Raw genomic sequence first — 24,050 nt, 5'->3', positions numbered from 1 at the left:
TTTTAACGGGCTATGGGAGTAAATAGAGGGCTGCGAATAGCAGCGCCCTTAAAAACCGAGCACAAACGCTCCTCTCGTCCCCAAAGACAAACCCCAAAACTAAATACCGATTCCCTCCTCCTCTCAATTTTGGACTTGTTTCAAACCCCTTGGTTTTGGGATTTTGAATTTAAATTCATATGTAATAAGTATATAGGGAAATAGAGCAATGATCGGAGAGATAGAAAGAAAAATGAGAGTAATAATTGAAAAAAAATAAGGTGGTAATAATTAGAATCTAAAATTCAAAACTTTTTTGTCTACCATCTACCAATAATTCTACAACCACACTCATTTTAAACATCCAAATACATACACTGCACATTCTTATGTGTGGAGCCTACACATGTATGTATTTGAGTGTGGTTGTAGAATAATTATGGGAAAATTACCGGCAGGTGGAGGAGACCAAGTTATATTACCAACTCATGGTCTCCACTATCAAAATTACCACCATCATGGTATCCCCGAAAGTATTGACCAACACATGGTGAGACAAGTTGAGTTTACAATTTTACCCCCATATATATATATATATATATATATATATATATATATATATATATTTCAAGAGAAAAAGCCCTAGTCCCCCATTCTCTCCCAATCGTTTACCTCTCATTCTCACGACACCAAGCCTCGTTCAAACAGAGAGAGAGAGAGAGAGAGAGAGAGAGAGAGAGAGCCGGGGGGGAAGGAGGAGCTCGACAGGCTCTAATGGACCACCAACAGTGGCCACCTCGACAGGTTTCGGCGCCGTACAGCTCTCACGGCTAACCACCCACGTACATGACTTCAACCTCCATTGCTGCCCATTACCTTCACCAGGTTTGATCTTTTTCCACCCTACCTTTAATTATTGGATAATAAGTGGGCTATACATACATCCATGTACCCAATTAGTAAACTCTAAGGTTTTTAATTTGTAAACCTTAATTAGTTCATCCATCCTTGAAAAAATTAGTGGGTCACTGTAATTAGGGAGATTGTTTTGGTAAGTTCCCTAATTTTTATAATCGGGTCCTCTAATTGTAGTTGTAAGCAACTCTTTGATGATAGGTATGTATGGATCATGCGGACTTAGTTATTTAAGACTTCAGAAAGGTTTTGTTATCTTCGAAGTAAATTGTTCGACAGTTCTTTTTTCTGTGGACTTCTGGTTATTAGTTCCCAGATCATCTTGTTGTTTGGCTCCTGAAAATTAAGGGTTGAAATCTAGATCTAATTAATTTGGATTCTGATGTTTACTTATTTTGACTCTAAGGAAGGGAAAAATGCGTAAAGGTTGTGATTTGAATTCGCAAGAATGGCTCCTCTATTTGGGACTGCAAGAATGGCTCCTGAAGTACCGCTAGCTAAGTCAGTCAAGGTCTATGTAGCACCGACACAGGCACGTGACACGACACTGACACTTTGACACGCGAATTTTAAAAAAACGGAGGATTCGACACGTTAGGGGATATGTTTTAAAAAGCGTATATGTATACTATCACACGAAGAAAAAAAAATTCTAATTGTAAATATGTATCACCATATTATATGTTACATTATAACTATCATCATATCATTTATAAAAGTATTTCAACTAAAAGCATTAGATCCTACTATTTTAATTAGGTCCTAATTTTATTTTTATCAACCCCGACTTGTTTTCCAAGTGTCCGAGAGTGTCCAGAGCATTTTAAAGTGTCCCCGGAGTGGCCAAATGAAAACATTGATAAAAAAACCTAGGACACTTGGAAATGATTATCGAACAAGTGTCCGGAGAGTATCCAGAGTCTGACACCGGTACGTGACCTCTGACGAAGTGTCTGTGCAACATAGGTCAGGGTAGTCACTCCCAATAGTCCCATTGAAGCTAAACATGGGATAATTTTCATACGGCATACCTATAACATGTGCAATATTTTTTATTTTTGGTAATTTTATAGGGGATAAGATTTTGGTAATTTTATTTTTGGTAATTTGCTTTCTCTGAACATGGGATAATTTTCATACGGCATACCTATAACATCAAATTAGTGAATAAAGGGCTTCTTAGCTGCAGTGTGAATAATAACTAACCATTGAAGGGTTATTAATACTATGAAGCTCATTGTGTAGTGCTTATGAAATAGCTCATGGAATAATTTCACTTGCAAGACGAAACATTAAACTGGAAATATGCATCCAATTGATGGGAATTAAAATTTGGTTAACATCATACATGTGATATGCCTGTGTGTAGTACAATACTTCTATTGGGAATGGTGAAAGCCCTATGTAGGGAGCCATTTGTATCCTGCATAGGACAAGAAGTTTCTACATGTAAAAAGAATGTCAAAAAGAGTGATGTTGGTTTTTTTCCTTGTGTTTGCTTCTGTTCTTGCAAAGTTACTACCCATTCATGGCTCTCAGAATATATGAATGATGTCGACTAATACTTACTCCTTCAAATTGCAGGCTTACTTGCATTGACCTTGGTATTTTGCAAGAAGTGTGTACGGGGTCAATCCAGGGAAAGTACAATAAAGTCAGGAAACAGCTTGGTCAATGAAGGATTTGATTTTTCATTAATTTGACACAAATTTGATGATGCATTAGACCGAATACAAGTTTGAAGTAGGGTTTCAGTGCTATGGTTGATGATATTGTGTTTTGGGCGAGTTCTAGACAAGCATTTTACTGTTTCTGTTTGTATCTCGTTTGTCAATATCAAAAAACTGAGATGAATATGTAGAAAATAACATTTTTGTAAATAAATTTTGTAATGTATGTGTTGTGTTGGTTTGGGTACGTATTCGATGAAGGATTTGGTTTTCCATTGATTCTTGGTTTTCTTTGGTTTCTTTTTTGATACAAGTCTGGCTATGTTTTGCTGCTGGATTGTTTATGATTATGTGGATATGCTAAAGCCAATTGGGAAACTAAATATGGATGCTATAATTCTACTGGTGATGTGTCCAGCTGAGCCAATTGATTGCTAACTTTTGGAAACGGGCATTGTTTAAGGACACGACACAGACATGGACACGGGCGAAGACACGCAGACATGAACATGGCATGAATCCATGTTTCCTGCACTTCTACACAACATTTCCATCTCCTAATTACAGTTTTAGCACCCTAAAAACTCTATTTCCAGCACCTAATTACAAATTCAGCACTCTAGGAACTCTATTTCAAACACCTAATCATGAAGCAAGAGTGTTGGCGCTTAATTTTGTTCCCCACTTATATAAACAAGATGTTGGCACTTAATTTTGTTTCCCACTTATATAAATAAAATGTTGGCGAACTTTAGGAGAAGTTGATGTAACTACCCAAAACACCATTTTCATTATTTTTATCCATACCTCCCATACTAAAGATGGATATATTACCCAACAAATGCATATAAAAGACCAAGTTATTAATTATAACTTTTCACACTTATCACTTGCCAAAAAAATATGACATGGTCTTTATGCAATAAAGATATGGTCCACAAAGACATACAATGTAGTCTTTTAGCAATATGGACTTGGTCTTGAAACAATCTTCATCTAACTTTCAATGCTTACCACTTGCCAAAAAATATGACGTACTATTTATACAAAAAATATATAATCCACAAAGACATAAAGTGTAGTCTTTTAGGAATATGAACTTGGTCTTGGTCTTGAAAGAACCACCAACTAACTTTCCATGCTTATCACTTTCCAAAAAATATGATGTGCTCTTTATACAAGAAATATATGGTCCACATAGACAAAGAATGTAGTCTTTTGGCAATATGGACTTGGTCTTAATCTTGAAAGAACCACCACCTAACTTTTCACATTTGTCACTTGCCAAAAAAATATGACTTTCTCTTTATACAATAAACATCTGGTTCACACAGATATAGAATGTAGTCTTTGGGCAATATGGACTGGGTCCTGGTTTTGAAAGAACCACTACTTAACTTTTCACTTATCACTTGCCAAAAAATATGACTTGCTCTTTATACAATAAACATGTCGTCCATACAGATATAAAGTATAGTCTTTGAGCAATATGGACTTGGTCCTGGTCTTGAAAGAGCCACCACCTAACTTTTCACTTATCACTTGCCAAAAAATATGGCTTGCTCTTTATACAATAAACATATGGTCCATACAGACATAGAATGTAGTCTTTGAGCAATATAGACTTGGTCCTGGTCGTGAAAGAACCACCACCTAACTTTTCACTTATCACTTGCCAAAAAATATGGCTTGCTCTTTATACAATAAACATGTGGTCCACACAGACATAGAGTGTAGTCTTTTGACAATATGGACTTGGTCTTGGTCTTCTCTTTTCTAAAAGTTGCGTCCAGTTTCAACGGCCTTCTCTTTTCTAGAAGCTGAATGTCACAAACCAGCCTTGAAATTAGCCCTAACAGCAAGAAAAGAGCATGGAACTGAAGACCGAGATGATAAAAATCTCATCTTTTAAACTTTTACCAAAACAGAGAAAAAGAAAGGGAGAGCAGTTTATACCGCCAATAGAAAGCAAGCAATAAGTCTCTGAGCAGCCAAAAGGATCTCCACCACCAAAGCCTCCACATGTAATTAAAGGAATCAATAGAAGGTGGAAAAGTTTTCAGTGATTGATAGGAATTTGGAAATATTACCTTTAGAGCCTGTAATTAAAGGAATGAATAGAAGGTGGGAATTAAAATACAATCAGCCATAAAAATGCAATAAGGAATTAATAGTAGGTTTTCAAATATAATTTTAGTCGTACTACCCATTAATCTCAGCCGTAGAAAAAATGTGTACCGATCGTAGGGTCCAAAATATAGGAGGAATTTCAGGGATTCAAAAACCTCCCTGTCATATTATATAGATGATGTTTTGAATTTAACAACGGACAGGCTGAAATTGGTTTGTTTGGGCATTGATTCTTCAATGCTTGGTTGGGAAAATTGATTCTTCAATGCTTCGAGCACCGCTTCGATAAATAGGGTCTTGTTCTGGCTGCGATTATGCCAAATGCCAGTAGCATATTTTTCCCCCACACCTATTAAACATTCGAACATGTGGCCTTCCTTTACTTGTTTGTACTAGACCCTTTAAAATTGAAGTATTGGTTGTTGTTTTTGTATGGTAATTAAACCATCTCTCTCTATGTCCAGGTATTGTTCAGACTGACAGTGTATGGTCAAACCATGGTAGGTGGAAAAGTAATAAAAAAAATGCGGATATTTTCTGAAAGTAAAAAAGATAAAACATGGGCTCCTTAACTCTTGATTGGAGAAGACATCCCTTATTCTTGTTCATCCGTTAATATTTGAAAGAAAACAGGTTGACCAACAATGCAACAACAAAACCCCATTCATGCTATAGCCATAATACAACGTGCTTTTAACAAAGGCAAGAGATTCATGCTAAGCCACTGCCTGTCTGATTTCTCTTCTTCGTGTAATCGCTTCCACTCCAAAACCCATCTCTCCCATTCTTCCTTCAACATCTTCCGCTTCTCACGGTCCTGCTCGCTCAACAGCAGCGACACGTCTTGGTCCTCCGCTTCTTACTTCTTGTTGTACTTCTTCAAGTTCTTGGCGATCTCCTCCTCATTCTCTGGGCTAAAGAAGGATGGTGGCCTTGGATGCCACAGGAACTGCAATGATCAACACAAAATCCATACCATAGTCAGGCCAAATCCTATTATATAATGAGATCCATATTTACCTAAGGTAAATCTATAGGATCATGAAGACATCCAAGACCAATTGATTTTCACAATTGAGCAGCACATGCAGCAGTTAAATGAAACCATGACACGATAGAATGTTTCTTTCGCTATTGATCAATTTGAGAACAAAGTAATTCAACCTAAGCCAACACAAACATTGGGGTTCGCTGCATGATCAAACCTATCAAATCAGCTTGCAAAGCCATATCAGCAAATATGGTAAAGCAATATTCTAAAAAAAATCCAAGGGAGTCATGTATTACTAACTACTCTATCTACAACCCCAAAAAATAGTTAAACGCACCTAGGAACATTCGTGTCTCACTCAAATAATTCTAAGGGCAAAGAATGCCCAATGCATATAATGTTTCTACCTCGAACACTTAGGAGTGTACCAAATCACCCGTAATATCCAAATACGACATAACCTCCAAAATCGGTATGGATTCTAACAACCAACCTACCGTACTTTAACTATAACTTCTTATAGGTTTAGAGTTTGATTATAAGACTACCACCATTAGAAAGTAGATTTTCCATACATCAACTTCAATATATAATATGCACCAAACGGATTCCGGATGATAAAGTGATGATCGTCCAAAGTTTTAAAATAAAGCAGATTATTCATTCCCTACCAGTAGGACACAACCTCCTACCAGTAAAAGACCAGAATTTCACAAAAATAGACACTACTGGACAGCATTTCTACCGGTAGGGCCAAAACTCCTACTGGTAGGACTTGTGTTTCAGCGTATGATTTCTAGTTTCGACAGATTTCTCCCAACAGCAAATACCGACGTTTAAACATTCTTAAACACATCAAACCAACTCATAAACATACAAAGGAGGAGAGAAATCCCTACATGTCAAATTGGCAAAGTTAATCATCCACATTAGACTATATCCAATTAAACAACGTGAATTTAAGGACGGGAACGAGTAAATTTGATTGAAAAATCATAACTCTTTCATCTTAAACCCAAAAATATTGGAACCAATGCCAAAAGTTGCACGACTACAAGTCCTACGCTCAGTAAAAATTCCAGGTTCAGAAACGAGAGGAGATTAACCCAACAATCAAAGGAAAAACAGATTCGCAACCATTTTCGCCCTAGTCGACCAACACTGCTTTAGAAATTCACCAAAAATTGTATACTTAACCAAATCACTTGATTCCAACGCCAATCCCTTCTTAACTTAAATGTGCAGCTCCTGTAAAAGACCCAAAGCCACCCAAAATGTTCATCATGCCCAGAAAATTAAAAGAAGACGGCCACACACAGATTCGCGCATCCGGGAAACAGCCGGTATTCAAAAATTCATAACTAATTGTGTGATTATCGGTTTTTCATGATCTTGGTACCGAAATCTTTGTATTGAAACGTAATTTAACTGTTATGAAGACACCAAAAATTGATTCCTGGCAGAAGGGCTCCCAAAAGACAGATTTCCAGAACCCACGAAATTTTCAGCATATACCAGATTCATTCAAGACTCAAAATAAATGATCAAACTTGATTCTTGTACATCAAACTAACACTTAAAGATGTAAAGAAGTCAGGAGATCCCTACCTCGAAGGTTGAAATTAAAACCCCAAGAATCTCCAGGCAAAACCTCTCCCGAAAACACCTCCTCTGAGCTTTCCAACGCAATCAAAGGCTAGAACTCGACTCTAGGAGAAGAATGCTCCAAGATCCCTTGGTTAATTTGAGATTTGGGGAAGAAATTTGGTGAGACACCGGACCAAACCCCAGAAAGAGTCGTGTATCTCAGGATAATGGCAAAGAGAAAAAATAGATACAAGGAAAAAGGGGAAGATTGGGACGAAGGGTGTTGTTTTTATGAAAGGGCAATTTTGTCCAGTGTCATCATGCTTCTTACCTCTTACCATGTATGGGTAATATTGTTTGCTGGTGCCATGTCTTGGTAATTTCGAAACTTCACACCATCAAACTGGTGATTATTCCCTGTCAAGACCGCCTGCTGGTAATTTTCCCAATAATTATTTATCTACCGCTACCACTATTTTTTTTTTTAACACAAAAAAGTAGTAATAGAGTATTTAGGTGTGGTTGTACCCTATTTTTTTGTTTTTTTGAGTTTTCTCTCAAACTATTACTCTTTTTTCTATTTCGTTCTTAAATTACCAAAATCACTTATTTCGTCAATAAACTATCCAAATTTCACCCATTTAGTGAACTAATTAGTGCTTTAGTGAGTCATTTAATATGTCTAATTAGTCCTTTAGAGTATCTCCAATGGACCCTATAAAATACTCAATAATGTGAATAGCTAAAAATTTACCTAGTGAGTGTGCAAAAACAAGCTATAATGGACTAGATAAGTTAGATTATTAGCCTATCACTCAATAACTCATCCTACAAATTTTGCCACTTAGTAATGCACTCATTAAATATTGTGGGCCCAATTTTTAGAATAAAAAAATTATTTTCTACTGTTACTAATTCTTTCTTCTTCTTTTTTTTTGGTTATATAGAACAAAATTAAGTAGTTCATTGTGGACACCATCCACTCAATAAACTAATGACCACTTATTACTCTATAATTGGGTCATATTTTTACAAAAAACTTCCATCCAGCCATTCAAATTTAGCTATTCCACCGGAGATGCTCTTAATGAGTCCAAATTGCACTTTTTGGGCTAAATAGGTAAGATTATACATAATAGTTTAAGGATGAAATAACTCCTAATTTTTTTAGTTTAAGAACGAAGTAAAAAAAAAAAAAGCGATAGATTGAGAGAGAAAAATATATAAAAACTCTTTCTTTTTTCAAAATGGCGGTGGTTTGTTTTGAATCGGATCTGAAATGAACTTTAAACCGGATCCATTAACTTGTACTTTTAGATCCGCATTCATCCATCCATCCATCCATAGCATGACCTCATCTCATCTTCCATACTCCAGCCAACGGTTAAACACCCTCTATCAATGGAGGCATCTCCAACACTCAACCTCCAAAAACTTGCACTCCTACCCAAACAAAGCCCAACCCAAGACTTCAAACGCTGGAATTCAATTATCAAACACCACACCAAACTCAAAGATGACCAAGCAATACTTAAAACCTACACCCAAATGGAAGCACAGGGCATTTATGCCGATAGTACCATGTTGCCCCTCGTCCTCAAGGCCTGTGGAAAGCTACAAGCCATTGAAAAAGGGAAAAAGATACATAATGAGATACGGGACACAGACTTTGTTAATGATGTTAGGGTTCAGACTGCTCTTGTTGATTTTTACTGCAAATGTGGGCTGATTGATGATGCCCGTTACGTGTTTGATGAAATTACTGAGAAAGATTTGGTGTGTTGGAATGCTATGGTTTGTGGGTTTGTTGGATGTGGGTGTTATGAGGAGGGGGTCAGGTTGGTTAGAGAGATGGAGATGGAGAAGGTGAGACCCAACTCTGTTACGGTGGTGGCATTGGTTTCAGCGTTTGGGGAGCTTGGAGATTTGATGTGTGGGAAAGAGGCACATGGGTATTGTTTGAGGAATGGATTTTTTGATTGGAATGCTCATGTGGGTACTGCTTTGGTTGGTTTCTACTCGAGGTTCGATGTGAAGGTTGCCCGTGATTTGTTTGAAATGATGGATTTGAGGAATGTTGTGAGTTGGAATGCAATGATTTCTGTGTATTTTGATGCAGGGGAGTCCTGGAGAGCGTTGGAGCTTTTTGAGCGGATGGTAATGGATGGGTTTAGGTGTGATTTTGTTACAATGTTGATGGTCATACAGGCCTGTTCAGAAGTTGGGTCTCTTGAACTTGGGATGCAAGTCCATCAATTGGCAATTAAATATGGCTTTATCAACGATTTATTCATAGTAAATGCGTTGTTGAACATGTACGGTAAGAATGGAAGTTTGGGTTCTTCACTTGAGCTATTTGAATCCGCCCCCACTAAAGATATTGCTTTGTGGAATTCTATGTTGTGTTTGTATGCTGAAATCGGCTCCCTCGAAAAAGCAATGGCTTTGTTTATTCAAATGCGATTGGAAGGCATCCTGGAAGATGAACGTACTATTGCCATTTTGTTGTCTTCCTTTGAGGACTTAGATATTGGTTTGAGAAATGGGAGAAGCCTACATGGTCATGTACTTAAAAGTGCAATTGAGAATAACAAATGTATTGGCAATGCACTTTTAGGTATGTATGCAAAGCAAAATTCCATTCAAGATGCCTTTCAGGTTTTTGATGACGTTGAGGATTCAGATGTAGTCTCATGGAACACTTTGATCTTGGCATTGGCCCGTAATGGGCTTAGGGGTCAAGCGTGGGAAGTCTTTGGGATGATGCAACAATGTGACATCAATCCTAACACTCACACAATAATTTCTATTATTGCTGCTTGTGATGATGAATCCTTTTTAAACATTGGCAGGTCTATCCATTGTTATGTAATAAAGCACGATATTGAAATAAACCCATCACTGAACTCGGCGCTCACAGAGATGTATATGAACTGCAACAATGAATTAACAGCTCTGAACTTATTTGAGAGCTTTCCTGACAAAGATTTGATCTCGTGGAATTCTTTTATCGCCAGTTATGTGAAAATAATCAACCCCACAAAGCCCTTTTACTTTTCCGTCGTATGATCACACAAGTAGACCCCAACTTAGTCACCATCATAAATGTTCTCTCATCGTGCACTTACATGGTCAATCTTCCCGAAGGCAAATGCTTACATGCCTACACAATCCGGAGGAATTCTTCGTTGGGTTTTGATTTATCGCTTGCAAATGCTTTTTTATCTATGTACGCAAGATGTGGTAGTATCCAGTATAGTGAAAGGATTTTCAATGACTTACCAAGGAAAAATGTTGTCTCCTGGAATGCCATGATTGATGGCTATGGTATGCATGGAAGGGGGTATGAGGCTATGCTTGCATTCTCGGAAATGTTAGAAGATGGTATGGAACCAAAGGGGATAACTTTTGTATCTGCTTTATCTGCTTGCAGCCATTCTGGTTTGGTGCCAAAAGGCTTGCAGCTTTTCGACTCCATGGTTCAGGATTTCTGCATAACCCCTGAGCTTGCTCACTATGGTTGTGTGGTTGATCTTCTTGGTCGTGCAGGGTGTTTGAGTGAAGCCAGAGAGTTCATAAGTTCAATGCCTATTCCACCAGATGCATCTGTTTGGAGGGCTTTGCTCAGTGCTTGTCGAGTTTATTCTGAAACCAAACTAGCAAAAATGGTTTTTGAAAAGCTCATTGAATTAGAACCAACAAATGCAGGAAATTATGTTTTGCTTTCTAATATCAATGCTGCAGCAGGTCTTTGGTCAGAGGTCAGCAAATTGAGAATGCAGATTGAAGAGAATGGTTTAAAGAAACCTCCTGGAAAAAGTTGGATCATTGTTAGAAGTACAGTCCACTCTTTTACTGCTGGAGACAAATCACACCCTCAGTCAAACAAAATTCATGTGGAATTGGGTTCTTTATTATCATGTATTAAAAAAGTTGGATATGTTCCTGATCTTCGTTGGGTTTTACATGAAGAAGAAGATGAGGAGAAAATTAAGAGGCTTTTTAGCCACAGTGAGAAGCTTGCTGTTGCATTTGGACTGATAAGTGCAAGTGGTGGGACTCCAATCTCGATCGCCAAGAACCTAAGAGTTTGTGGGGATTGCCATGAATTTTGCAAATATGTCTCTAAACTTGTTGGGAGGGAAATAGTGCTTAGGGATTGTAGCCGTTTCCATCATTTTGTTAATGGACATTGCTCGTGCAAGGATTACTGGTAAGGTATGAGGAGCACTTGTAAGTTTTCTGGGTTTTGGATGTCGGTATTTGTGGATGCTTCCAATGATGAGAAAACTGCAAGATTTCGGACTTTGTTAAAGCACGGAAGGACCATTGAGTCCAGCCTGGGACAAGGGAAGAAAGCTCTATGTTCCGGAAGATTGCAGTGTCACGGTCTTCTGACTCGAATGTAAATTAATGAAGTCAGTGACTCGGTGATTGTTTGAGTGTATATACCACCATAGTATCGCTATCGGAAATGTTGTTCTGCAGCTTCTGCTATCATACCTTATGAGCACCTGTTCTCGATTGTTGTAGTCAAGTGAGGTAACGGAAGATATACACTAGTTTCACCAGAATATTTGGGTTGTTCCTTTCATACATTGGCTACTACTCCAGTCTCCAGTTACGTTTCAAGTAGTCAATTTGATGTTCATGACTCTCTCTCTCTTTCTCTTTCTCTCTCTCTCTCTCTCTCTCTCTCTCTCTCTCAAATATTTTTTTATGTGCCTTTCATCCAGAAATTGATAATTGGCTGCGTAGCATATCCGGTTAGATTTTAACGTAGAGTTCACCTATGCCAGATTTCTTTCACCAAAGCCTTTCACCTGGCACTGATACAGAATGCTCCTTTGAACCATATTTGGCACACAATGCATATCAAAACAAATCCATTTTGGGCAAAAAATGCGAATCACAATATCCTATCCTATCAGCCCCTTTGGATGGAGTGATTTCAAGAGAAAAGAAAAGAAAGGGTTTTGATTTCTAGCCAAATCACTCATTTGGATTGACTTGGTGAGAAATGTAGAGAAAAGTACAAAATAAAATATTTTGATTGGCTCCTCCCCTTTCTCACCCAATCTCGCCAAAAATAGTGAGATTTTGTGAGAAAGGGCTCCCCTTTCTTATCTCACCCTTTCTCACCATCCAAAGAGGCTGGTAGTGTGCCTTACGTTGCTTCTCCTTCTGCAGTTTCTCTGTGCCTTACCCCACGTCTGTTCGGTTGTCTCTGCAAAATAGGGGAAACAAAATTTTACCGCAACAACTTCCCTTCTCGAGTTTGGTTAATGATTCCCCTGTGGAAATAACTTCCGTTCTACAGGGGTGGCTTCTGATTGCAATTTTAAATAAAAAAAATTATTCGCTTGCGGTTATATATTGTTCGATGACAAGCTGTCTACTTTTGACAATTCCTGTGAGTTACTTGTTCGTCTTATGGCTCTATTTCCTGCACGCTCAACAACTTCCCTTCTCGAGTTTGGTTAATGATTCCCCTATGGAAATAACTTTCGTTCTGCGGGGGTGGCTTCTGATTGCAACTTTAAATAATAAAACATTATTCGCTTGCGGTTATATATTGTTCGATGACAAACTGTCTACTTTTGACAATTCCTGGCATGGTTACAGGATGTTGTATACCATTCGTTCCTTTGGTTCAGCGAAGAAGGTATAGGTTGGCTTCGTTATATTGCATGTCATTATTAACAATATCCACTGCGTTCTTCGTTTTGCTGCTATCTAATGTTGCTGTGACTTCCCAAGTATTGTTGCTCTTGTTCTCATAGCATATTTGTGTATGTGTGAGTAGCGCATGGCACTTGAAGTATGTTGGTCCAGCTGATTCTACTGACGTTTGTGCTCCCCTTGGTTTAGGTTCTTATATTCCTCTTTGTAGAATATACCATGTTGCATGTTACAAAATGATTGCTGTGCTGTCATTCGCAGAGATTACCAAGGGGTCTTCGTCACTGCTTTCCTGCTAATGATGCAAGCACATGGATTCTGCTTAGGCATGGATCTAGGGCTTCGCCAGTTGAGATTGTTAATTTCAAGTTTGGCAAAGGCTGGGATACCTTCCGTGAGGTCCATAAGCTAAAGGTTGGGTTTAAAGTCACCATGGCGTGTGAGCAGAGCTGGATTTTCCATGCTGCAATCTTTGATGAAAATGACAAAGAACTTGTCTACCAATGGTCTGGTCCAAATCTGAGATGGCAAGAATTTCATGCTCATTCTTTATCATTAGAGTTTGATGTCCAAAATGGCCTCCTGCTTTTATGACAAACTGCTTGCTGTTTGGATTAAGCTTTTAAATCAGATCAAATCCACCAAAAGTTCTTTCCTGGATAAGACACTCGTACCTCCTCCTGGAAAGCCTCCTCTCCGTCCCTTGGATAGACTTTTTCTATAGTTATTTGTTTTGAGAGGACCCTTATTCTGCGCGACGGGAAGCTGGAGTTGGCTACATATGTCGGGGTGGAAAGGAGGGTTTTTTCACTCTACCTCCTTTTATTAAGACCATAAAATGCTTTCTGGAGCAACAGATGGTATAAGCCGAATTGTTCAACAGGCATAATGATCGTGTCGTTTCCGTATCAAAAATAATTAATAAAACAGAATAATTACTACTATCTAAAAGATAGCGGTAAGTACTTCGAGTATCGTCCTCAGGGATTACGAAGGCTGAATTGGAATTGTTCTAACTAATTTCTAACTTAATTCGGAAAAAGGGGTTTGATTGTTGGATTTCGAAAATATTAAAAGCTGAATTAAATTAAAACAATTAAGAAATAATGAAAGTTTATGAGAGAAAAGATCTAGGGTTTCGAATCCACTCGACCCGTTGTAACAATCTCTATATGATGATAAAGGTCTATTATTCGAATCAATCTAGATATCGTTAGGGTTCGCAGGCCCTCACGGTATCGTCAAAAGATTTCTATGAATCACCAAATAGCATGGGGTATCGCCGCCTAGCACGAACCGTCTTACTAGTACGATCCGTCTCTATGGCACGGATCGTCTAATAGCACGACGCGTCTTACGGAGCATAACCCATCTTATTCAGCTATCACAAAACAATAAAGAACTGTTGTATGAACGTGCATGAAAATCTAGAAAATCATACACAAGATTTGATAGAGAAAATTAATACCGCAAATAAATCCTCAAGTCATACAACCACGATTCGAATAATAAAATACTAAATCAAAATATAAACATTATTACTCAGAGATCGAGTTTCATCTATACCCTAGAAACGAGTTTAGCCGAACATCGGAATGGTATTCATTGAAGCTCGGCTGACAGTAAACATGAAACTGTGAGATGGTTTTCCCGTAGCAAGTTTTCTCTGCTTTCGGCAAGAAGCGGCAGCCTTTCTTTCTTTTTCCGCTGTAATGCGTGTCTCCCCAAAATTCCCTACCGTGCGTCTCCTTTTTATAAGCTTATGTAGCCATCAATAAGAAAACCTATTTTCTTTTCCTATTATTATTCCCAGCCGACTTCCCTTCATTGCAAGCCCAAGCCCACATGTTGGTCATCATATAGGAATTGGATTAGGTACTTCTCGCCCTGGTTATCCATCACGAACTTTGGCCCATCGTTTTATTAAATTGACCGTAGGCTTTGTTTTGATGCCGAGTAAAATCCAAAATTATACTTTATTTTGTATCAAAGCTTCTAAATACCTGCAACACCAAAATAAAGCATAAAACTTCAAGTAACAATACAAATAGACTTAGCAATGATAAATTAGGGGTGCATACGTGAACATTTACACGCCTATCACATAACATGTTGTGCACGTAGCCATTCACCTTGATTTTGCATACCCTTTTCCTTCCTTCTGCGTTTGTGTTAATAGTTAAGGTTCCTAAATCCATTGGTTAGCGATTAGGCCTTTGTCATGGCAGTCAACATTTAGTCATCCCATACAATATACCTAATATATTTTGCTCCAAATCAACGGGCATGACATTCGTGTCTTGCACGAAGCCTTTTATCTAGTCATTCAATAAAGAACAAACCGAACTACTAGAGGGCATCCACCCATATTGGTTCCCTGAGTTTTTTTATAAAAAAAAAAGTCAATGTATAGTAATGTTAATGCACCGGTTTGGCTTTATTTTGGCACAATCTCAAAACTCACACCATTGGATTAAACCCATTTCATTTTATGATGCAAATTAAATGGCTTGGATGATGTGGGCAAGTTGGGCAATTGCTAAAGTTGATTGTCAAATTTAGCACCAAGAATGGCATTTTCAAAATTTGGCACAATGTTGAGATGATTTTGCCATTCTTAATGTCCTAGAACTACATATCTGCCAACCCCCCCCCTCTCTCTCTCTCTCAACTCTAGCCACCACAACTCCTCTTCTCCCTTCCCCTCCCCCCTTGGGTTCCATACCGTGTGCGGCGGCGGGAGGCCGGGGGAGACCGTGGTACTACAGACTACCTTTCTTTGTTTTTTTCTTTATTTCTTTCTTTGCCATGGCACAAAAAACTCGTAACTCCTGAACTACTAATGTTTCAGATGGGTCCAATCATCCAATGGTCATGAGGGGGATCAACAACCACATCATAGGGGTTTGTTAAGAATTCGGCCATACCAACAAACGCACAATCCGCAAAGATAATTAATAAAACATAAACAAGAACACAAAGATTGCTACTTGGTTCTCCAACAAATTGTTTAGTACATCCACGACTATTCAACCATGTATCGAATGAAGAAAGAGTATAAATTATATCTTTTGCTGCATATAGCAATTATTCCTCGGTTTATATCACAAATTACCCAATAAGGCTTCACAATCCAACAGAATTCTAGATGTTTTGTGAGATCAATGGCTAGTATGTAAGGACATGAAAGAGATCCATCAGTCAAATATATATATATAGAGTTTAAAATGGCTTTACATCAATAGAAGAACAATGTTACTACAGAGCTGCTACGAGTACATACATTCATGTGCATAACCCCCGTACATATATAGCTTTAGGACCACAAAAAAGATGATCAGAGATATTCATTTTCGGAAATACTCATTTTGTTTAGGGTCCCTACAAAAAATCAATTCAATCGGATATCGGTAAGGGTATTTACGAAATATTTAACTTTGCTTCAGAATTCAGCCTTGAATTTTGACACAAAATTGAATGTTTTATAGATGTCTTTACTAATATCCGATGGAGCTGATTTTTAACAGCTAAACAAAAATATTTTGAATAAAATGAGCGATTCGATCATCTTCGTGGGTCCCAAAGCTATATGTACACGGGGTATGTACATGGATATACGTATGTACCCATATTCTTTCCGTTTTAGCATTATAGACAGTAGACACTGTTCAATGCACGCAGAAAAAAGGCTCTGGCAGTGACTGCGGGTATAACGCAGGGGGCATTTATGTTATGAGATTCTAAAACTCAGGGGCTGAATGTAATAATCTCTCAAATGCAGGGAACTCAATTGTAGTTATCAAAATCTTGTGGGGTAGTATTGGCAAGGTAACCGACATATAAACACGCAAAGGCAATCTTCACTCTTTTCCATTTATCAATGAACCCTATTTCAGCTGTACAAGCGAACTCCAAACCAGAAAATTAAACCAACAGTTAAAGATCCGTTTACCACCGTTGAGCGATAGCAGTGAAAATGTACTACAGAGGGTAAGTTTCAAACAATTCATTCAATCGCTTTTCTTTCTCTTTCTTGATTTTTAGGTTTGCAAATTCAGTTATAATCGTATTTATGGATTACCCAGAAGCCAAATCGTGATTATCTGTGTTTTTCTTTATATATAACCGGAACTACGGGTGGGTAAGCTTGCGCGCTCCTCAACTTATTCAGGTTTTGCAGTTAACAACCGGACAAAGGCCCTAAGGCTTGGAATGTTTGGATTCGAACATACAACCCTTATGGAGGACAAGCAGTTACTAGCTTTCTCATGCCCACTTGGCTAAACCCCTTGTGGTTTATCGTGATTCTCTGTTGCTTCCTTTTATTACTTTAGGGTTTACAAGAAACTAGAAACTCATATGTATAGCTTAATCTCTGTATTTGTTAGGGTTTTGGAATGTGGGTTTGGGCCTTTTTTGGCCACTCGTAGTTTTTTTTTTTTTTTAAATTTATTTGCAGAACGAAGGAAATAAGGTTCCCTTATACAAAGGTTCTTGACGATACTCTGTAATTACTTGAGGAAAGTTGGGGTGAATACATAGGTTCTTTATTCAGAAATTGATACAAACAAACGGGGCCCAAACAACTAGTAGCTGATGTTACATGGACTCGGGTACGAGCATCGGGTGCTTGTCATGCGACCTTCCTAAACTGAGATACATGGGGATTTGTGTTTCAGTGATGGTTATGGGTACATGGACACTTCCAAAGCCTTACCACTGGCATAGTTGTCAAGGGTGAAAGGAGCACCGAGGCGCAAAGTTTTGTTGGGCATGAGGCGAGAGGCGCAAGGCGAGGCGCGTGCCTTTTTGAAGAGAGGCGCACCTATGCAAAAAAATAATTATTTTTGAAAATAATTGTGTTATGTGCGCTTTTTTCGGTTAAAAAAAATTGCGCTTTTTTGATCGATTTGAAAGAAGCGTGCTTTTTTGCACTTTGTTCTTTTTTGCGCTTTTTGCTCGTCTTTTTCAAGTCACCTCGCCGGGGGGTCAGCAAGGCGCTTGGGCCTAGGCGCGCTTTTGACAACTATGAGCATTGGCATGTATATCAATATTGTAAATATGTTTAGGAAATATGCTGTGAATCAGTTGTAAAGGTAGTTGAAAGGAACAATATGGAATTTCTCTCTCACTTTTGTGTGAAAGGCTAGAAAGCTAATACGAGCTCTTGTTTTCTTGAAATAAAAACAGGGGATTCAAGTGTCTTAATTCACTACAGACCCGCACCCGCACCCATTTCGAATCTGTCACACATAGATACTTTGGACAATGCAGAAGACTCCATGTAACAGTGGCTGTAGCCTGTAGCTATCCTTAACATGATCTGGACTCCCATACCCGATTATTAGACACAACGAATGAGAAATTGTTTCTTGTTCCCCATTAAGTCACGTGATAATGGACTCTCAATAATAGGGGTCCTGTGCTGACCTTGTAGACAGAAAGGGGACAAGGTGGGCACATGATCTCCTACTATTGGGCAAGCACACCATTCCCTGAAAGACTACCACTACTAGCAATGGCGGACCCAGGAATTATTTATAGTGTTTGCAAGTGTGATTTGTCCACAAGTATATCTCCCCTTGTCAATCCGAACTGTTCATATGATAGGGCTCGTCATATAAATTGTCCATTAGAAAAATCTATGTTGATTAGACTTTAAATTGAAACAACTCCATCAAAATACTTATACTCATAAAAAATACACTGTCTAACCATTTTTCGCATAAATGAAATGTTCTTATTAGGTTGTTATCAGTGTCCGATCAACTTGATTTTTTGTGTGGACAAATTATTTGACAATCTCTACGTTATACACATCTTGGATCACCAGAAAAAGATCCACAATTGTGCGAAATATACTTTGCACCCCTAAATCAAACAAGAGAAAACCTTAGTTGAAAAAAATAGTATGGGAGGGTCTGGTGCACGTGACCCCACGTGCCCCTTAGTAAGTCCGCCTCTGATTGGGTTGAGATATAAAATTAATCGTTATGCATTTTTCAGCTTTCAGATTTTTTCTTATTCTTGATTACAGATTTCTGTGTGATGTCGAAATAATGCAGATTTTGGAGATTATTGACATGTTATTTTCATTTTTTTCTTTTGTGGATTTATGACTATAAATTAGGTATGGGGATGTTGGGGATGGGTATGAGATGGGCCCGAAACGGCAGCGGCTATTTGATCAGGGTTCCTCATTCTATGGTACTTCTCCTGGTTCGAGTTTTGCGTACAATCCTTCTCCTTACTCCTATCTCAGCCAGCCGCCTCCTTTTCCTGTTGTCAGGCTCTTAGGCCTTCCATTTGATTGCTCAGAAGCTGATATTGCAGAGTTTTTCCATGGTCTTGATATAGTTGATGTTCTTTTTGTCCACAAGAATGGGAAGTTAACAGGGGAAGCTTTCTGTGTTCTGGCGTATTCGCTTCAAGTTGATTTTGCACTTCAGAGGAATAGGCAGAACATTGGCAGGCGGTATGTTGAGGTTTTCAGGTGCAAAAGGGAGGACTACTATAAGGCTATAGCGAATGAAGTTTCTGATTCACGTGGCGGGTCACCTCCTCACCGAAGTGTCCCTAGGGCAAAATCGTCAGATAACAGAGTGGACTTGACTGAACACACAGGTGTATTGAGATTGAGGGGACTTCCATTCTCTGCGAGCAAGGATGATATTATGGATTTCTTCAAGGATTTTGAGCTTTCAGAAGACTCGGTTCATGTTATCCTAAATTCAGAAGGGCGGGCAACTGGTGAAGCTATGGTGGAATTTGCAAGTGCGGAAGATTCAAAAGCTGCAATGTCAAAGGATAGAAAGAGACTTGGAAATCGCTATATTGAGCTTTTCCCCTCGTCACATGAGGAGTTGGATGCGGCAGTTTCGAGGGGCCGGTGAATACTTTTTGTTCACTCTGTTCTCGTTTATTTATTTCCTTCCATCTTTTCTGTTATAAAAAAGTTGTTCCATACTTCCATTAGGACTACTATGATGCTGGGATTGTGGTTTGAAGTTTTATGTTGCATCATCTTTGGTAAACTTTTCATTTCTTGGGTGCTGAAAAAATACTAGGCAGCTTTGCCTTCTAACTGAGACTGCATGCAAATTTTGGTTCATATATTGAGCTTCCATAGCTTTCCTTATGTGTGGAAAAAATTGTTGGTCTTCATGTATTTGGAAAAAAATTTATCTGGTGATATTTTTCTATGAGACAAGTACATCGTATCAGTATGCACGAAAAACCTTTTACCGTTCCCTTCCTAATAGATAATCTTTGTAGTGATATCTGGAGTTGGTGCCTGAGTGTAACGCCCCATGTAGACCATTGGCCAAGTAACTTATTGGAGCCTAAGCACATGGCCCAAAATGCTTAAGCCCAAGTTATTAGTAGTAGCTTACATGGTTCCTTACATATCCAAGATCACCCGTGCAGGCTTCCGATATGGGAAGGGATGCTACAAACTCGTTAGCTTTATACCAGAGGACACGGGGTTCAGCACTAGAGTCACCATAGCTTTACCAGTTACTTGTTTGAGTCTAACCACATAGCTCAAAATGCTTAAGCCCTAGTTACTTGTAGTAGCTTACATGGTTCCTTATATATCTAGGATAACCCATTTAGACTTCCGATGTGGGATGGGATGTTACACCGAGTTTAGAACGTAGGGATATTTTTTTGTTATTGGGTCTTATGAAGTACTACTGGTGTGCATGTTTCATGGATTATTATGTCGCTCGAAGGGAGAAAAGTAAGTTTAGGCAAGTTTAAGTAGTGAGTCAATGACAGCACTTTACTTTTGAGAAGTTGGTATCACGGCGGTTTGTTATCTGAATGAGAGGCTATGGAAATTCACTTCATTGTTATAAAACTTTACTATGTTTATGGAGTATTACCGTCCTTGTCACAACTATCCATACTTTTAAAAATTATCACTTCAGAGTTACCGTGCTGTATTAATTTTTTTTCTTATCATACAAGAAGTTTTATGAAAGAACCGACTAGCGAGTTGGAGTCCACCAATTACGAGGGAAATATTTCTTGAAGTCGCTGTATATATCTAGCTACTATGGGAAGCAACTTGCTGGCATTTCTGCTATGTTAATTGGGATTTGGGAATCATTCTTTTGAGCAACTTATTTGAGTCTTCGTTTGATCGATCACCACAGGTAACAGATATTCGGCCCACTAGGTCTTTCGGGTTTGGCCCCCGGGTGTTTTTGGGCTTTGTCCCCATTAGGTGTTTTTTTTAACATCCAACCTTTGGTTGGATTCCCCTCCCCTCCCTCAACTTGATGTACCCCCTTTGTCAAGTTTTCCTAAATATACTTTTTGCCTATCAAAAAAAAGAAAAGAAAAGAAAAATTCCTGAGTTGAAGCCTTGGTTACTTATACATTATACATTCTTCCAATAGAAAAGGTAATGTTAGAAGCACCACGTATAATAGTTGATTCTCTGAATATTTGATGACAGTTAATTCTTTCTAGCTTTTCAATGTTTCTTAATGTTTTACTCCCTCCGTCCCAAATTGTTTGTCCGGTCCGCAAAACGATAACTTAAAAATAATACAATTTTTTAAAGAAAAAATTCAAACCTTTTTCACAAATTAATAGAAGTCATTAATATCTAGTAAGTTGTTAAAAAACTTTTGAATTTTTCTTGCAAAAATCGTATTATTTTTAAGACTCCGTTTTGCGGACCGGACAAATATTTTGGGACGGAGGGAGTATATTATAGCTTACAAAGAAGAGCTAAGAGCTAGTTTTTTGAAGGGTTTGAACCATGACACTAGCATTGTTCTGAGCAACGATACTGGTTGAAGATTTCTTAGCTCAAACTTGTCAACCATTGATGTAGCAAGCATTTCAGCTCAATCATTTGTTTATGATCTCAATAGATGACTCTGCTTGTTTGCAGGTTTTAGTTGTCAGTTTTGGCTTTCACTTTTTCAAACTTGTTTGGTTGATGTTTTTGGATACTTGTTTTTTGGGGTCTTAAAAACAACTCCTAGTTTTCTCAACGATTGAAAATGTATCTTTTACTATCTTGATTCCATTTCTGCTAAAAACATGAATAAGATACGAAAAGTTTGTGTTTTTTAATTCTAAAATGCAGCTGTTGAACAGTGTTATGCAAAACTGATACGTGACAATGCCACCAAACATTATCAAGGGCATGGGAACATGTTGCCAAACAGGTTACAGCACTATTAGTACCTGATTCAACTTGGGCGGGTTTGTCTTGGATTTCTTTTCAATTTCATGTTGTAGTGACCATATTATCAATCTCTTGTTGAAATGAGATCTTTAATTTTTGTTTGTTGTTCGTAAGAATGAGATTGTGGAATACTTGTCCTTTTATGGAAGTAAATTAATACCATGCGCCCTGTGTTTTTTTCAAGAAAATATTGTCAGCTGCTAAAAGGAATTCGTTTATAGACATGAATCAGTGATATAGGTTGGTTTTCCATAATGACGAGTCTATCATATTGGTGTATTTCATGAAATAAAACTCTCCAATTTGGTTTTGGGTTTTTGGCATTGCAAGGTTGGAGTGGCATAAGTGTTCCCTTAATGAACCGACTCAGCTGGCAATAACTTGTTTCTATATTTGTGCTAAAGGTTCCTTTTGCTATATCTACCTTTATTTATTCATAGATGATTGGTATTGGTGTTTGTGTTTGTGTTTGTTGTGTAGGATTTTATGTCTGGAAAAGAGTAGTAAACCCTAACTTGACAACAATCTTACATTGATTCCATTTATTAGGCTTGGTGGTTCTTCTAAGCCAAAATCTTCTGATGATGGGAAGGATTCCGACGAACACACGGGGGTCTTGCGAATGAGGGGGTTGCCATTTTCAGCTGGCAAGGATGATGTTCTTGATTTCTTCAAAGATTTTGTTTTGTCCGAAGACTCAATTCACTTCACGTTTACGTACGGTGGGAAGCCAACTGGCGAAGCATTTGTGGAGTTTGCTAGTGCGGAGGATTCCAAAGCAGCAATGGTCAAGGATAGGATGAGTCTTGGGAGCCGTTATATCGAGCTTTTCGCATCATCACTCGATGAGTTGAATGAGGCAGTTTCAAGGGGACGGTGATTTTACATTTCTGGTCTTTCAGTTTGCTGTTCTGCACTGATGATTTTTTCTTGTCATGGTAACTTCTGCCAGTGTTTTTTTTTTTTTGGTATTATGAACTTCTCTCTATTTGTCTTGGTAAGCTGTCTGTATTTTTCTTAGACTCTACATCTCAGTCTTTATTCATGTGTGGATCTTATGTCATAAAGTACGCGTGTCTCATGTTCCTTTTTACCGTCTATTTTTTGGCACCGCTATATGCTGACCATGATAGGTTTATTTTGTACCCGTGCTAAATTTATGAGTCCCTTTTCTTTCCTAATTAGACTGCTGCATTTTTGTCATTTACTCAGATATGGCATTTGATTTGTTCAAGTTCCGGCTTTTCTCTTGTCTACAAGTTTGTTGCTGACCCATTTGGCGGTTGTGATGTTTCATGACAATCATCAATTTTCTTTTGGCATCGAGAGTGGCTCTGTTTTTCGTAGCAATGGCCCAATTGGCGGTTCCAATGGTGGCAGGTTCTAATTGTGATTTTAACGTTCTATTTAATGGTGACCCTAATGGTGCGATTTGTATCCATGATGAATTCTTTCTGGTTCGCTGGTTCTCGTTCTGGGAATGGCTCTGCTAGGAGTATCAAGGATGGCAGTCCTCTTTCAGGAGATCCTCAATCCTCTGGTTAACGGAATCTCGAGTCGCAAACTGAGGCTGAAATGGAGGAGCAGCAAGAGAGAGGAATGCCGGGTGCAAACATCATTGTAGAGTGCACAAGGTACGTGCACACCGATTTTCAAGTTGGTCTAATGAGGACTAGCTGGCAGGTGGTATGCCGAAGAAAAGTAAAAGAGCCATCCCCAAAAATACATTTGATAAGAGGCTTGGCGATCGCTCGGGAACATCCGATAAAATTGGAAAAATACCGAGAAGATGAAAGGAGGTTTTCTCCAATCCAAAACCCTTCAAAGATCCAGACCACCCTCCTAGGCCTACAAATAGTATACCGAGCAACTTTATGAGACTATG

General features: G+C 38.4%; 1 protein-coding gene, 2 long non-coding RNA genes and 1 pseudogene across 4 annotated transcripts; 3 read left to right on the top strand and 1 right to left on the bottom strand.

Annotated features, from left to right (window-relative positions):
• The first annotated feature begins 611 nt into the window (after positions 1–611).
• Positions 612–2,841, top strand: LOC131314587 (uncharacterized). Its single transcript, XR_009196453.1, has 2 exons — positions 612–864; positions 2,479–2,841. It is a non-coding gene; the product is annotated as an uncharacterized LOC131314587 (long non-coding RNA).
• Positions 2,842–5,227: 2,386 nt separating this feature from the next.
• Positions 5,228–7,705, bottom strand: LOC131314588 (uncharacterized). The gene is made up of 2 exons (XR_009196454.1): positions 7,294–7,705; positions 5,228–5,643 (listed from the first exon to the last, which is right to left on the bottom strand). It is a non-coding gene; the product is annotated as an uncharacterized LOC131314588 (long non-coding RNA).
• A 937-nt stretch (positions 7,706–8,642) lies between these two features.
• On the top strand, positions 8,643–13,458 carry LOC131314576 (pentatricopeptide repeat-containing protein At5g04780, mitochondrial-like; annotated as a pseudogene).
• A 3,336-nt stretch (positions 13,459–16,794) lies between these two features.
• Positions 16,795–23,346, top strand: LOC131314581 (uncharacterized). 2 transcript variants are annotated; one of them, XM_058343334.1, is made up of 3 exons: positions 16,796–16,944; positions 19,085–19,843; positions 22,715–23,346. In XM_058343334.1, the coding sequence occupies exons 1-3, from the start codon at positions 16,931–16,933 to the stop codon at positions 23,043–23,045; spliced, it is 1,104 nt and encodes a 367-aa protein (XP_058199317.1). In that variant the 5' UTR covers positions 16,796–16,930; the 3' UTR covers positions 23,046–23,346. The 2 variants fall into 2 exon arrangements, with proteins under 2 accessions (XP_058199318.1, XP_058199317.1); XM_058343335.1 differs by lacking the exon at positions 22,715–23,346 and having other exon boundaries at positions 16,795–16,944; positions 19,085–20,035.
• Positions 23,347–24,050: the final 704 nt, after the last annotated feature.

This window comes from Rhododendron vialii, chromosome 13a (genome assembly GCF_030253575.1).
Source record: "Rhododendron vialii isolate Sample 1 chromosome 13a, ASM3025357v1".
Classification (NCBI taxonomy): Eukaryota; Viridiplantae; Streptophyta; class Magnoliopsida; order Ericales; family Ericaceae; genus Rhododendron; species Rhododendron vialii.
This window is presented reverse-complemented; position numbering and strand designations above follow the sequence as displayed.